This window comes from Coptis chinensis, chromosome 3 (assembly GCF_015680905.1).
Source record: "Coptis chinensis isolate HL-2020 chromosome 3, ASM1568090v1, whole genome shotgun sequence".
Classification (NCBI taxonomy): Eukaryota; Viridiplantae; Streptophyta; class Magnoliopsida; order Ranunculales; family Ranunculaceae; genus Coptis; species Coptis chinensis.
The window spans coordinates 42,499,142-42,515,970 of NC_141458.1; the positions used below are offsets into that span (position 1 = coordinate 42,499,142).

Below are 16,829 nucleotides of genomic sequence, written 5' to 3' on the forward strand. Positions count from 1 at the left end.
TGGAAAACCAGGAAAAAAAAAATATCAATCATTTACTTCCTAAGTTGCACTACAATAAAAAAAAAGTAATATCAGATAGGGTGTCCTTATCGGAGAGTTGATGTAACTTGCCCCTTGCCCAAAAGATCCCTGATGAGTGAGCTGTGAAATTCAATTACCCGTATTTACAACAACTCTTTAAATCCCAAAAGACCATTGAAAAGTAATAATACCTGGGAACTTTGACTCGATTGAACTCCAGCAGCCTCTTTTCTACCATGACCACCGTTCACAGATCCTTCGCTATCACCCTGTCGAAATTATAATTCCTCAGATAAATTAAATATCGTGTAGAAAATTAAGCTACAATTGACAAGTCACGAGAATGGATCAAGCTACTTTGTAGTGTCCTCTCCATTTTCAAGTAGAGAGAACGAGAGAGATAGAGGGGAGGGGGGGGGGGAGGGAAAACGTGACTCCTATAGGCAAAGCAAACTATCCAAACTATAGCAAAATATCTGGAAAGACAAGGACTTGTGCTTACTGCACGTAAAGCTTTGGCCCTTAGTATAGGAGAGTTTTCCCTTAAACTTGCCTGCAAAAAAATAAATAAACAAACAAATAATATAATATAAGCAATTGTTTGATCTCAAAAATAAGAGAGTGCTGCACTGTATCATATTTACCAGAAGCACAAAAAGAATTTTATCAAATCCTCTTGAAAATGAATTATCTTGCCCCAATGCTAAAGAAATCTTTTTGGCAGAATTCCTTGTAATCAATGAAGAAACGCTTCCAATGTCCCGGATAAGTGCTTTTGACTTCAGCCTAGCAAGGTAGTAAATAAACTTCTCTTGGGATTTTGGGTCATCTTTGTACCATAGGCAAAGATAAAACCTACACGAAGCAAGCATAAAGCCGGATTGACAAAACCTTATCAAAAAGATGTTCCAGTACTTTTATGGACCAACGAACAAAAAGATGTGCATCATCAGTAGATGTAGCATCCTGCAAGTAATTTAGAAACATTTGTTGAATGACTTCGACTTTAGCAACAGATTCTAAAGCTTCGGAATTGCTATCTGATACGGTGTGATTCTTTCCTCCGTAGAAACTTGTCGCAACTTGCGATATGATTTGCAGAACAATCACCGCTTCTTACAGAGGCAAACGGCAAAATGAGCCACGTGTAGGAACATCATGCTCTGCAACTTCCATACAATCTGTATGGAAAGCTCTCGACAACCATGGCAAAATATATAAAATTTTGCCACCCCTTGCATCAAACTTCTTCCACAGTTCACCTCTCATGTAACTAGCCGAATTGATGCACAAAATACGGTAGCTTAACGTGTTACGCCTCTATCTACTAATTATTTTATTCCTTCCTTTCCTTTCTCACTTGCGGATCTTCATTTATGAACAAAATAACAGAGTTTTCCACTATTAGTCTTTGGCGTCTTGAACCGAGAGCCAGGCTCTCATGATGATGATTACATTCTCTTAAGTCTCCTTCATTATTATAAATGATAAATCATATTATTTGTTATGACACCAATTTATTTGACTCCCATACTGCTTTGGCTCCCATCCCCATACAGATTAGGCTCCCATCCCAGATCCGAAGTTAGTATCTCTTATTATATTCCTTAAGCGTACATATGTACCTTTCGTAGAGTCTGTATAACTAATACGATTCCTTATCGCATGAGGTAGTACTATCTGAGCTACAGAGAAGTATATCACTAATACTATTCCCTAACTACCATATGTACTAAAACTGCTGCACATAAAAAGAGTCGTTTTTTTCGTACTAGCGAGAACTCTCTATGGGATATGGAGATATTTCTTCAAGTGTCGGCCCAAGACTTTTATAAAGTTTAGCCAGCCATACTTGTTGGCTTTTGCCTCGAAAAGGCAGTGAAATCAATCACTTTCCAACCTGAACCGCACGCCCAACTACGTGAGCCGGAAAACACAACGAAATGAGTCAAAGCCCGGCCGATGTTTCATACTTTGGAGCTTTTGAGTGCAAACGTATGAATGCCCTAGCCTATTATCAATCATCTTTGGCACTATAGCCCTAGCCTATTATCAATCATCACAAAACAGATTTTATTTTATATTTTTAACTAATTTGTCAGTTGCATCTCCATATAATACTCATTTTAACTAACTGGACCCAATGCACCGCATAACTAATTGCTAAGCTAAAAAAAAATTGATCAACATTCAATTTGTTAACTACCGGTCTACTCTGCATACTTGCAATTTCTATCAAATATTGCTTATTAAACCCAGGGCCCAAGAGCCCAATCTGATCCAAAATCCAACAATTAATCCAACCGACGACATTGGCATCAAATGTAGCATTGTGATTAAAAATTGATACAAAATAAGATAAAATGGTGGAATATGGAATATTAAAGTGGATATCAAGTAGCATCATAATTTTGTCCACACTCCTTTCCTAATCTCTTGTCATCACACAAATTAGTTAACTCCAATGAAAATTTCAAACCAAGGAGTTTCCAGTAATTTCAAATTAGGTAAAAAAAACATATAAAATATATATATATATAAACAAGTAGTTGTAGCTATAACAGTGATGAATGAAGATTGTTCTTACTTGTAGATGGAATAACCGCCTTTACCGGGTTCAGTTGGATCACCGGTTTGTGCAATGAAATTATTTTGAACAATTGAAATAAACAACCATTGTAACACTTGATCCTCGTGATTCCAACAAACGTAATAAATACAGGTGTCGCTTAAAAAGAAAAGTTATGAAAGTTTAGGTGGAAGGAAGAGTAAAGAATGCAATCAAGTAAAAAGCCCACGTTTTATTATGGACGGACCTTCTTTTATAGACACACCATCGGGCTTTATGTTCTTCTTGCAAGTATAGCTATGAAATAGCGGCATCAGTCCCCTTAAAAAGTCAAAAGTGGGTTAATGTCTTAGTGATAAATATTGATGTCCAACCAAAAAAATAATAATAATGATGTCACATACATCAATAGCACCACCACCAAGAACAACAATGGAGTTCTTAAGAGCCCTTTCCGACTATCATAATCACATCATGCAAACTTCTTCGACCTCCTCAATAAACCGAAATGAAAACAGAGGATGTTCATCAATGAGTAATCGTTAACAACGAGATTTATTTAGATCACACAATTGGTGAACTTGAGGGCCGACAGATCTATATCACCACCACGGGGCGGGGCGCGTGTTTTCGCCCTTCTTTCAAAGCTTTCCTTATTTCGCCGCTTTCCAAACAACATACTTCTACGCTTCTAGCTGTCAAAGAAGAGGGTACCATTAATGTGAAACACTATACATCAATGTCATCAAATGCAAATCCCAAAACACTTTAAGAAATCAAAGAGACTAACATCGATTGCCATACTTCATTCTTGTCTAAAATCGAAGTGTCTATAAACTTAAAAAGGAGAACAAGTGAATGTGAGCATAAATTTAGAAAGAAATATAACTTGGAACTCACATCAGTTGGAGTTCACCAAACCGGTTAAGTATCTCAAAGACAATGCTTGCAAGCCAGAAAAGCTTTTGCGGTATTTCGCAACAAGTCGAAAGTTATTATAAAATGGCATATCAATGTCATGCTCATGTGAAGCAATCAATGTGTAGTGTTCTGCCAATAAGATAATTTGATATAGAAAGTGAAGGATTTGACATACGATCTGCGACGCTTCCAAACCGGTCTTGCTTATCGGCCTTTGCAAAGACATTTGAAGCAAAACCCTCCACATACAAGTTATCTTCAGCCCCAACTTCAAAGACTTCTTATCCTGTAAAAATTGATGAAAATATTTATAGCAATGATGAGATGTATCTATAAACAATAGATGTTCTAAAATGAGTACCTTTTCAGCTCCACCACGAAGAACAATTGTTGATGTCCTACCGATAACAAAAACTACACATACCGCTTGAAGAAGATTTAGAAGTTGAGCCGACATTCGCCTTCGTGAAATGGGCCTCTCCCGCCAATTGGAAGAATACGAGGTAATCAATATTTCTAATAGAGATGGTAGTGGCAGAGAAGTCCTCTCTATTCAATTTTTTCTCTGTTAAAAATTGAACAAATCAAAAATTGAATAACACTAGAACTCAAGGATATACCATTTTAATCCAATCGAAAATTAGTTTTGAGGAGTGCGAAAATTAGTTGGATCGAGATGATGATTTTAGGGTCTTGAGATGCGTGAGAGAGAGAGAGAGGAGAGAAAGAAAGTTATGTTTTATATTTCTATTTTTTTGGTTTTCCTATTTCACTAAATTTTCAAGTTTTTAATTTGTAACACTTCTCCAACGCCTTTTAAGCGTTAGCAATTAATTGGAAATTCACCCAAATAAACCAACGCTTTTACAACATTGCAAATGCTTATTTAACGTTGAAACTTACTAACGGTAAATAACCGTTGCAAATCAAAAAAGGTGCGTGTTGCAAATATCCTATTATGGTGTAGTGTAGTTCAATTTAAAATTTGGGGAAGATGAATGAAAATGAGGTGGAATTGAATAGATCAAGAAACATGGAGAAAAATCATGCGGAGTTAAGAGGGAAGGGTTTCTCTTTGTTGTGTTCTTGAGTTGAGGTCGAGAAGAAATCCAATTCTTTTGTAATTGTTATGGTGTAGTGACGATGGGTTTTTCACTGTCATGGGAATCCTAATAGTCGAGAACTGTAGAAGTTGTGGGGAGAGACCGAGAATAGCGGAATCCAATTTGAATGAGTTTAGATCTTGTGTGTTTTTTTTTTTTTTGATATTTGACTATTTGGCATAAAGTCATAAACCACGGTAGAAAGTGGAAAATTTATATACCACTGTTTATGTTTAAGGTAGTGGGGATGTGGAGTACTCTCATGCTGAAAAAAAAACTAACCATGGTATATGGTCCAACTTATCCCACGGTTTTCATGTAAGCGTGGCATATATACTAGTAAACCAATGACCAAAGAAATTTCCGCCGTGGTATATAAGTATTTTCCACGGTTTTTGGAAGAACCGTGGTATAAACGTTCTTATTGACCGTGGTATATGTGTCATTTTGTAGTAGTGAATTAGATTAAAACTTGAGGTACATCCTAAATTGTTTAGAGTTTGAGTGAGGGAGATGTGAAGAAGAAAGGTAGACTCTTGTAGGATTATAATGGCTCTAAGCTAATGAAAACTTGAAAGCTTTGATTGTTGTATTAAAATGAATTGAAAACATGAAGGGGAAAATTTATTAAAACATTAAAATGAAAACAAGCAAACAAGATTGAAGATTGAAACAAAGAGAAGTAAATAACAAGTTGATTGAAATAAGAACAAGGAAATAACAAGTTGATTAAAAGGAAATAAAACAACAAGAAATGAAAAACATAAATTGAAAAACAAGACAAGAAAATAGACAAACCAAATGGTTTGGATCCTAAGGCAATGGATGGTTTCTCTTTCCCTTGCTTTTTACTTATATACCCCTACTTTTGCCTTTTACAGATTTGTCCTTCTCCATTACAAACTAGACACCTCACACTTTCACTTTTGCTTTTGCTTTTTCTTTTTGGTTTCTTCATGACCAAGATAGGTTAGGGAGAAAGTTTTCATAATTTGAGATAAGGGCCTCCATATTTGGTATTTGGAATTGAGGGCTTTGACCTTTGACTTTGACCAGTTGACTTTGACTTTTTTAGCACTTTTTCACACTATTACTGGTCTTCATAATAAGCGTGATTAAGGCTTCTTTTGGTGCTAAGACGTAGCTTTTATGTTAAGTTGTTTGAAATACTCCTTTACCTAAAAAAGGTTGTAAAAGATATGAGTTATCTTTTCGTTAAGCGTAAGGGGGACTATATTGCAGCAATATTCGGGTAATAAAACACACATTTGGGAGCTGATCACCCTTATAAATCCGAGTGTACTAGCTCAAGGACATTCTCTTTACGGTGAGAGGGGGATTTTTGAAAAGATAATCTATGTTGCTTTCCAACCAAACAATGAGTACATCTATTAAAATACGTACCTTTGATGTTTGGTAACACCTTTTGTTTGACAAGAATTTCCATGCCTTTCTCTCCCATATGAAACAATCTCTTATGCCATAGTTTGGTGGAAGCTTCTTCTTGTGTCGCATTTAACTTTGTTTTACACAAACTAGCGTGTGTCTTGTAAACCAAACAACACTGCTTCCCTTTGGCTACCACAAAGGAACTTTTGCTCAATTTCCATACCTCATTACCAAACGAGCTCTATAAACCATCATCATCTAACTTCCCAGTGGAAATTAGGCTTATTAGTCGAAGATTGGGGACATGTCTTACATCCTTGAGTGTCCTGGTGTAATCGGCACTAGTTTCCACATGAACATCACCAATCCCTGCAATCCTTGAGACTCCACTATTTCCCATCTTCATCTCACTAAAATCACCATAATTATAGGTAGTGAAGAAACTCTTGTGCGGTGTGACGTGATAGGACGCTCCGATATCTACCCCCCACTCTGTATCCTGACGTAAAGTACTAACACAACACTCACCACAATCTAACACAATTCCCAATAGATCATCGTCTGAAGTTACTATGGTAGTATCTCAATTTGTGCTTCCATTTCTCTTTACCATGTCCTCGTATACATAATTATTCTTCTCATCCTTCTTTAGTACTCTACACTCATACTTGAAGTGACCCTTGGTGGCATAGTAATAATATTGTCTCTCTTTCTTAGGAGTTCTAGATTCAACCCTAGCTTTGCTTCTGTCATCACCTCTAGAATGAGGTGGTTTTCTACTCTTAGCTCTCCCCAAACTTTTCTGTGACAAAGATCTCTAAATGAGAGGAGTACTCCGTGAACCCCTTCTTGTCTCCCCATTCAATAATGCGTTACTAGTAACCATTTCTATTTAAACGATTCCATCCTTAGCGGCCTCGCCAAGAGAAACTGCCAAAATTTCCTAACTATCAGATAGAGAGTTCAATAGTAACAAAGCTTCAACTTCGTCACCCATATCAATTTTCATCAAATGCAACTGACTGATGGTATTATGTACGTTATTAAGATGCTCAGACATTAAAGAACATTCTTTGTACTTCGAGTTAGCAAACTTCTTAATGAGTAACACTCTGTTGCCCGTAAACTTCCTTCCACAGAGGTCTTCCAATTTCTTCCACAAGCTAAAAATGATAGTCTTTTGGGATACATGGTGGAATAAACTATCGTCAATTCACTATCGAATGTACCCAATGGCTTTTCTATCAAGCGTCTTCCAATTTGCATCAGATACTTATGTCAACTTTACTTTTTCATTCTCAATAGGTTATGCCATGTCTTTGTAATAAAGCAAGTCTTCCATCTTGGCTTTCCAAATAGTATAGTTACTTCTATTTAGACTAGTTATGTGAGTGTTTATAGAATGATCCATCTCAACAAACTATTTCAACTCAAACCTCCTCTTAAAAATTTAATAAAACACCTTTCAAGCAAAGTTTGAAATAAGAACATTTGTGATTGATCTAACCACGACTCTGATACCACTTGTTGGGGAAGATGATACCAATCGATCCCCTCAAGATAGCTTGTATATAGACACTCCTCACTCTAATGCAAAATCCAAACTTTCACTACAACCAACAATCAACAACCAACAATCACTAACCTAAGCTATCAAATCAACAACCACAAACCTAAGCTATGGAATAAAAAACAACAACGACCACAACAAACAATAACAATATATAGTAAAAATATAACACAAGATGTAGCATTGTTCGGCCAATTATGCCTATTTCCACAAGAGCAATGATTTTATGAGAAAAGGTTAGAGAAGGTTTACAGTGCTCTTCTCTCTTGTCTCTCAAACTCACTAAAATCTCTCTTCTCTCTCTTTACAAGGTAAAAGGTTTCTCTCTTGAGTGACTCCTCTCTCTCAAGGTTTTTGTCACACTCAATTTTTGGTGGCTCTCAAAAATTGGTTTTATCTCTCTTCTTTTGGATATGAAACCTTAACTTTTTTTATATACTATGCTGACATTTCGGTGACCCACGAAATTTCGGTTCAGTAAATAATTAGAACTTTGCTCTTCTTCTCACTTGGTGATGGACACCCAACACTTTATCCCTTTCCGAAAGGAATTTGGATGAATTGCTAGGGTTGTTTATCCCAAAAAACTGGTTAGCTTGTGACTTTGGCCTGTATTGCACAGTGAAAATGATTGAATCATATTTTAGTATAAACCTAAAATAAATTTCAGACAAGTTTCAGTTTTTTCCCCTATTCGACATTGTGACGTCTAAAAACAATATCTCTTAATTGTTCTAAGATCACTCGAAGTAATGCTCGTAATTGAAGATGAATGGTGGAAATGTAATTTGAATGATTAAAGAAATTGATTTTGGAGTCAAAGGACTTTATCCAATGAAGAAGTGATTACACACTCATGATCTAGCTCTCGATACTCACTCTATGTTTTTAGAAAATGAAAGTCATTCTCCCTTTTTCGATCTTGTTTCCTTCTTGATCTTCTCTTTATGTAGCAAGAAATGAGGCTCAGCCCCTTAGTTCTAACTTGGTTAAGTATAAACTCCCTCCCATCGACCCATATCACATAACCTCCCTATTATTTATGTCTCTTTAAATAAGCTCCCTGTTTAAAAAAAAAAGATAAAATCTGGTCTGTTTTTATTTCCCATTTTATCTTCTTTCCTTTTTTACCCTTTTGGAATTGAAAATTTCCCGACTATATGTAAATATATTTTTACATAGTCATACATATATGTAAAACTATATTTGCATAGTCATTAGAGCTATAAAAACTTAAATTTACATAGTAATTTTTGGGATTGAAAATTTCCCGACACCTGACAAAATATATGTAAATGTATTTTTACATAGTCATATATATGTAAAAATATATTTATATAGTCATTGGAGCTATAAAAACTTAAATTTACATAGTAACTTTTGGGATTGAAAATTTTCCGACGACACTAGACATAATATAAATTTAAATTTTCCTACGAAAAAAAATTTCATATGAAAATTTAAATTTAAATAGGTTAAGAAGACTGTGTAATTTTATATTGCCATATGTAAATACAAATTTACATAGGATGACGTCATCCCGGTTTGTCCTTAAGCCGAAATTATAAGTAAAGATTGATGACGTCAGCCCGGTTTTCACAGGGTATTTTGGTATGTTTTGGCTTTGATGTTATGTTTTAAATAATAGGGAGGTTTTATGCATTTGTTCGCTTACAGGGGGTTTTTGTGCAACAATTTAAGTACCAGGGAGATTAAACCCATTGTCTGCTTTATATAGTGTCCCTATCTCCAATCACTGATCAACGCGTGTCCATTATTTTTCTCCTTCTTTTCCCGCTCAATCAATACCTGCAAATGTTTGAAATAACAATGAAATATATGGAGATATTGACCCTTATGTCAATATCTCAAGCTTTGAAATCTCAGATAAAATGCCTAGAGGCACGATATTTGCCCACTACATTGCCCCCTCTCGAAATTTTGAAATTTCACTTCAAATTTCAACTTTTCGAGAAACCGTTATATCAAAATAATCATTTTCACATCTGAGCCCGGATAACAACCTGGCCCAAGCTTCAAGTATAAAAGTTTGAACAAATCGTTTCTCCTTCCCTCGCCTTTTCAACTTCTTACATACGCTATCTAGAGAAAAAGAGAAACCAGTATACTCCCTTCGTCTTCGTCTTTGTAATCATTTGTTCTTCTCTAGAAAAACAAACTTTTGCAAGCTGTAAGGTAAGCTCTTTACTTCTTGTACTTTACTTGTTAACCTAAAACACACATTATCATATAATCTTTGAAAGAAATAAATTTGATAGTTTAGGGCTTTGAAGATTTTTAAACTTGAAGATAGTAAATCTGTGTATTTTGGTGTTATATAAAGTAGAGAACACTGTATTATTCTTTAAAATGCTCAAAAGTTTGCATCTTTATATCACTAATATGGTCTGTGTGCATAACCTTCTGTATGTTATTTTACATATCAAATGTATCGACTGAAAACCCCATTATCGATACTTCTGATATCTCAAACTGTGTTATTGACGATGTGTTTATATATATATATTAAATTGAAGATACTAAAATACCTTTGTCGTCACCTCTTTGTTTATAGTTATCGTGATGGCAAGTGAAGACACCTTTTTGATGTTAGAATTGATAGTGAAGATACTCATTCTGAAGATAGAGCCGATAGTCATAACTTTACCTCCACTTCTACTAGGAACTATCGACCTAATACCTCCTAGGAAATGGATTATGTTGTAGAAGGAATTCCTTGTCATCCTTTCAAAACTCTTTCTTCTGAAAATGAACGGGAGACTGTCGAAGATACCAGTCGATGGAAACATGGTCTTAGCCCATTCTTTATCAAACGGCCAAATCTAGCTTTGGTCCAAACCGCCTATCGAATTCTCCCTTCCCTTTACCTTCAACATTATGCTAGGAATCGAAAATATACCAAATGCCAAAGTGGTAATAAGAAAGACATCATTGTCACAATTGGCCAAATTATTGCAGGGTTTAGATTTCCTTTGACAAACCTCGATCATGAAGTTTTAAACCATCTGAATATTTCCCCTGGTTAGGGCATGGGTAATTTCTGGAGGTTGATGTTTGTCTGTAACTATTACAATAGCCACCTCTCCCCAGAAAAGTATGAAACTTATAGAATCAGATTATCCGACATTCTTCTTCACTATAAGTTTTATAAGAAACTCACTGGATACTATTATCCCAAAAAAACATTCAAAGAGGGAGATTGCAGCCGGGTATCCTCCGAAAAAATTGTAATAGCGATAAGGAATGGACTTTGTACCCTATCATAGTTTTCGACGATTGGGAAAGCACCGATACTGAAGCAACTACTCCTCTGAAACATCGAGTCTTCAATTCTTCAGGTATACTATCCCTCTTGTTTATTTTCGATATCTATATATTGGAATTCCAATCTGACCCAACCCTATCTGTATCTTTTCAGTTCTCCTTCCTCATTTTGACAAAGTTCGTGGGAATTTGAAGAGAGTACTCAAACTTTTGAAAGGATCTGATGAAGAAGTCGATGCCAAGACTGGGGCTAATAAAGAAGGCAACCCCATCGCTGATGTTCAGCTTGAAGACATTGATAATTACCATCCCCCTCTTTATGTTCTTACAAGTAGGGCTCTTCATAGAATGGGTCAGTCGCCAACTCCAACTAAGTCCCCTTTAGAAAATCCTCTAGATAGTCGTTCTTTTCTTCTGTCTTCCTTCTCTTTGTATGAATTGCCTCCTATTCTTCCCCAATGCTATATTGATTACTTGAATAATAACCTTAAAATGACCCCAGATCTTTTTCCCCAGATTAAAAAAGAAGTTTTTGACTTTTATCTATATCCCATTTTTCAAGATGTATTTGACCAACATACTTTGTTGTATACTGATAAGAGTCCAAAACTGTAGTTTTAACCCCTTAACAATAATACTTTTAGACCAATTATGTGAGTAATAAATAAGAGTTAATGCTGATTACGTATTTTTATGTAAATCAGGCATTGAAGTCAACTATGTGCAGAAATGTGTCACTTTGGCGAGATAAAGGAGCAAGAGTTGGTTGCTAAGAAGTTCTGTGATTAAAGGCCAAGATTCAAGGAGACAAAACCTCTGTAATGCCCGGTCAAAGCTGAAAAGTCAAAGTTAACGAGGGCAGAAACAACACACAAAAGTCGATCAGCAAAACTTCCAAAGACCATATCTTTGGGCTCAGACCTCGGAATTGGGCCTACCTTATGTCAAAACGACCCTCTTGGAAAGAGCTTTCCAATAGTTAAAGCCTTAACCCAATTAAAGGAGAAGAAGTGGACAAAAAGTCTGTGGAAGTCAATTCCAGCTGAAAAGGCCTCTGTAGACTGAAGGAATTAGGCTTTGGGATCGATTTTCTGGCTCAAAACATGCCTCCTCAGCCCATGCACGAAAATGTGGATCTTGTCTCCTCCATTTCAAGACACAAGACTGAAATCTTAACCATTCTAGTTTTTAGGGAGCCATTACCATAGAATTCTAGATCTAGTTTTACATTCCATAAATTAGTTTTCAATTATTATTTTTAGATCTAGTTTTTACTTTGCAATAGATTAGTTAGAACAAGTAAATTATTAATTGAGAATCATATTTAGTTATAATAAAGTATTAGTTTTTAATTCCAATTTAGTTTAGTGATTAAATTCTTATTTAGTTTTAGTATTGTTAAATTCATATCTTAGTTGTTAATCATTTCTTAGTGTTAATTTAGTTGTGAATTATTGATTAGGAACTTTATATTAGTAAAATTAGAATCTTTATATTATGTCTTGTTCAAATTCAAATGGAATTGATAGTTTGATGAATCAAGGCTAAACCTCCATTAGAGGGGGCTGATAAAACCTTGATGAAAACTTGATTGTGTAGTGTAGAAATAGTTGTAAGAGTTTATTCCACTTTAGAAGGTAGTTGATTCACCATGAGAATGGGTTGAACTTCCTTACATGCTAGTCATTAGTTGGTAGAGATTGCCATGAATGATTAGGGATTAGAACGACCAATTCTTATCGTAAGAACGTAAGAATTGGATTACAACAATCTATGCTAGTTTATTAAGTTGGATTCAAGGTGGAATCAATTCCCCCCTAATTCTTTATCTAGACTCAAACCTTAGCATTTCGTAGTTGAATTATCATATCTTGTTACTATAATTTGCATCGTAGTATAAATTCCGCAATACTCTAATTAACTTTGGCTAGTACCGATAATCTTAGAAAACGCTAATACTAAAGAACTAGGAGTGGAACGAATCTTTTACTCTAACTCTATTTCGATAGCATTCGAGAGTAGAAATCTTTGATAAACACTTAGACAACAAAATGAGTTTTAGTTTTACTTGCGTTTGAGTTTCATCATTTATTCGTGAGTAAAACTATCAATTTTACTTTTATCAAATGGCACCGCTGCCATCTTAGTTCCCTTTAGTACTATTTTCTTTAGTATTGTTAGTTTTCCAAAGTCCCATAACCCACCCACCCTTGTTTGATTCTAACTGTGGTTGTTTGTTTAAGAACTGAATTTTCCTCGCAGGAATACACGGAGTGCATCCCGCGCCCTACTAAGGAAAAACTCGAGAGCCCCCCGCGCCTAAGCGCCTAGAACTTGAGTTTTACTTGAGCGCGACCCGCGCCTTGCCAAGGCAAAACTCGAGCGCCCCCCGTGCTGAAGCGCCTGGAACTTGAGTTTTACCTGAGTGTGACACGTGCCTTGCCAAGGCAAAGTTCGAGCGCCCCCCGCGCTGAAGCGCCTGGAGCTCGAGTTGGACCTGAGCGCTACCCGCGCCCTACCTAAGCTGATTCTGAGAGCGACCTGCGCCCTCTACTCTAAACCGCCCGATTTCCACAGGTTAGTTCAAACTTCCATTACTTCAAGTTATTCAGTGTTTCTAACTCATTATACACACTGAGCACGCGTATACAAGATGTTATTCATAAGCGAAGAAAGGAGGCATTCAGGTACTTCTTTCTTCCACACCTCGCATCTCCTGTTAGAGGTTCATACTAGCATATCAAGATTGTTTGGAGTGTTGTCATGGTTAGTTAAGATTGGTCTTAGCCTTGTATGAGATTAAGGTCAGGCCAAAGAAAAACGCCTAACGTAATCAACCGGTAACGTCAACAAACACGCCTTTCTTGTATACCACTCACTACACCTCTAGCTAATATACCACACACCACACCTAAAATAATGGCTGAAGAAAGAGAGTCTCCTCTCTCTGACTTTTACAAAGCCTTGAATGATAGCCCAAAATCTTGCATCGTTCTATCAGACCCAGTGGGGGATTTCCGAATCCCCAAATATATTTAATTTGTTACCCGTTTTTCATGGGTTAGACCATGAAAAGCCTTATCAGCACATGCGTAGGATTGACCAAGTCCTTACTACATTCCACCATTTTACGGTAGGTGCTGATCAAATTAAACTAAGGGTGTTTCCTTTCACTTTAGCCGATAAGGCGGCGACTTGGTTAACTACCCAAGCGCCTAATTCTGTGGACTCGTGGGCCAAACTTGTTCAACTATTTATGGAACATTTTTACCCACCACTAAAGACCGACGAAATGTTTTCCAAGATTTATTTCTTTCGACAGAATCCTCATGAATCATTTTTAGAGGCTTGGAATTGTTTTACCGATCTTCTTATAGAGTGTCTACACCATAACCTCGCGAAAGATACGTTAGTTCGTGCCTTTTTCAAGGGACTGTTACACCACCACAAAGATGTATTTGACATAATGAATGGGGGTAGTTTCCTCAGTAAGGGAGCCTCAGAGGCTTATAAATTTTTAAAAGATCAAACAAAGCATAATAATAACGGGGGTTAGTGACGATATCTCCCAAAACGCTAGTTCTTCTTCAACAGTTAAGGCTACTAGTATGTTTGAGATGAAACCCGATCCTGAACTAAAAAATTTAATCGAATCTCTCACTAAAAAGGTAGAGGCTATTTTTGTTCAACAAAAGTCTATCCCCGTCATGAATGTCAACTCTAATCCATGTAATTTCTGTTTGAGTCCAGAGCATCCCGACTCCTATTGTCCTCTCGCTTATGAATAACAAACATTACAACAAGATAACGTTTGCTCAATAAATAGTTATCCTATTCCTAACGCCCCTTGGAGACAATATCCTAACTTCAGTTGGAGAAATAATCAACAAGTAACACCTCCAGGGTATAATAATCAAAATATTAAGCCAGCAAACAATTATAATCCACCCATTAATTATAATAACCAAGCTCTACCACGTCAAGGATAAGGTTAGGGTAATTATAATAATTATAACAACCAAGCTCAACCACAACAAGGACAAGGTCAAGCACAAGGTTAGGGTAATTATAATAATTATAATACTAATAGAGGTATCGTTCCGGTAAATAATAACTATCAAAATCCACCCATTAATAATCAACGTGACATAGTTCCTGTCACAAAACCTATAGCTAACACTCCTCCACAACCGGATCGTTTTGACGCCTTTATGCAAACCCAACAACAAATTTTACAAGCTATCCAACTTTCCTTATAGCAGATAGCCCAAGAGAAGGTACAAACAAAAGGTGTGTTTCCAGGTCAAGCAATACCAAATCCTAAAACAAAAAACACAGCCTTTGAGGTAAACGGTAATACTAGTACTGAAAATGCAAATGTACGTGAGCTAAATGCCATCACCACTCTCCGTTCTGGCAAAGTGGTTGATAACGCCATAACTATGCCTATAATTACCCTACCAGTAGTCCCTACATCGGATATCGAACTAGATACCGAAATGATAATTGAAGATCCTACCCCTATAGAGGTACCAGTTAAACCATAACCTAAGAAACAGAAAGCCAAGGTTAAACATTTTGTTGATCCATATGCTAAATATAGAAAGAAACGACCATTTCCTCATAGATTAGCTTGTTAAACAAGGATACAAATTTAGACGAGATTAGGGAAGTTTTTAAAAATCTAACGATAAACTTACCTTTTCTTGAAGCAATTAAAAAGTTACCTCACCATACTAAGTTTCTCAAAGAGTTGTGCACTACTAATCGTAAGACAAAGATTACTAAAGACGCCTTTTTAACTGAACAGTTCCTAACTTTATCGAAACATAATGGAATCGTTAAGTACAAGGACCTTGGTCGTCCTACTGTATAATGCACTTTAGGGGATACTCACACAACCACTGCTTTATTAGACCTGGAGGTGAGTGTTAACTTACTCCCTTATTATTTATATAAACAAATAGGTCTACAGGAAATGCAACCTACAACAATGACGTTGCAATTAGCTAATAGGTCTATCAAGTATCCTAAGGGTGTAGTTGAAAATGTGCTGGTTATGGTTCAAGATTTCTACTATCCTGTGGATTTTGTTATCCTCGATACAGAAGTCGCTAACGACTCTGTTCCGATCATTCTAGGGCGCCCTTTCTTGGCAACTGCCAACGCGCTTATAAACTGCCAGCGATGGTTCGATGTCCTTGTCCTTTGGCCATCTTTCTATTGAGGTCAATATTTTTAAAATAAGGAAACAGTTTCCTAACACGAATATCGATGGAGAGGTTAGCATGATCGAGAGTTTTGCTCATGATTATTTCAAAACCATGTTTCTGGATGATCAGATGCACAAATTCCTTTTCTTTGGAAGTTCCAACTTTGACGATAACTCCCTGGAAGTCGAGGAAGATTTCCTTCGTCTATTTTGTAACTCTTCCTTGCCACCTCTTGAGTCCCACCCTGCCAACATTCCTTCATCCCTTGACACTATGACGGAAGATGAATTTTTCACCCTCTATCCCAGTGATTCTTTTGACCCACCTATCGAGGAATGTCTTGCATATCTCAAGGCTTCTAATGATCTAGACCTGAGAGCTCTAGCTGACACTCATTCATCTTCCATCACCAATTTTCCCCACCTTCCACCTTTTTAAAGGAACCTAGAGTTTGCGCTTGATCCTCTTGCTTCTTCTGTGCTTAATAATTTTCTAAATCCTCTTAATACTGAAATAATTCCCAAGGGAAAGGCACTTGACACCTTCATTTTTAGAATTGAGACAGTTCCCACCTACACCATGAATGAGTTTTATGCTAAACCCACATTCTCATTTTTTCCATTCCTTACTTCTAAAACTTATCCATATCCAACATATCTTCCACAAACATCAATTTTCTCATGATCATTTACTTGGACACCCTCTCGTTCAAAGATGAAAAAGAAAGTGCATGCTCGATTACATTCTAGATCTATCAG

General features: G+C 36.4%; 1 protein-coding gene across 1 annotated transcript; it reads right to left on the bottom strand.

Annotated features, from left to right (window-relative positions):
- Nucleotides 1–39: 39 nt before the first annotated feature.
- On the bottom strand, nucleotides 40–3,968 carry LOC147509687 (uncharacterized). The gene is made up of 8 exons (XM_086597882.1): nucleotides 3,873–3,968; nucleotides 3,687–3,797; nucleotides 2,245–2,296; nucleotides 947–1,133; nucleotides 666–876; nucleotides 524–574; nucleotides 213–290; nucleotides 40–141 (listed from the first exon to the last, which is right to left on the bottom strand). Exons 1-8 carry the CDS (start codon nucleotides 3,966–3,968, stop codon nucleotides 40–42), a joined length of 888 nt encoding a protein of 295 aa, XP_086454008.1.
- Nucleotides 3,969–16,829: the final 12,861 nt, after the last annotated feature.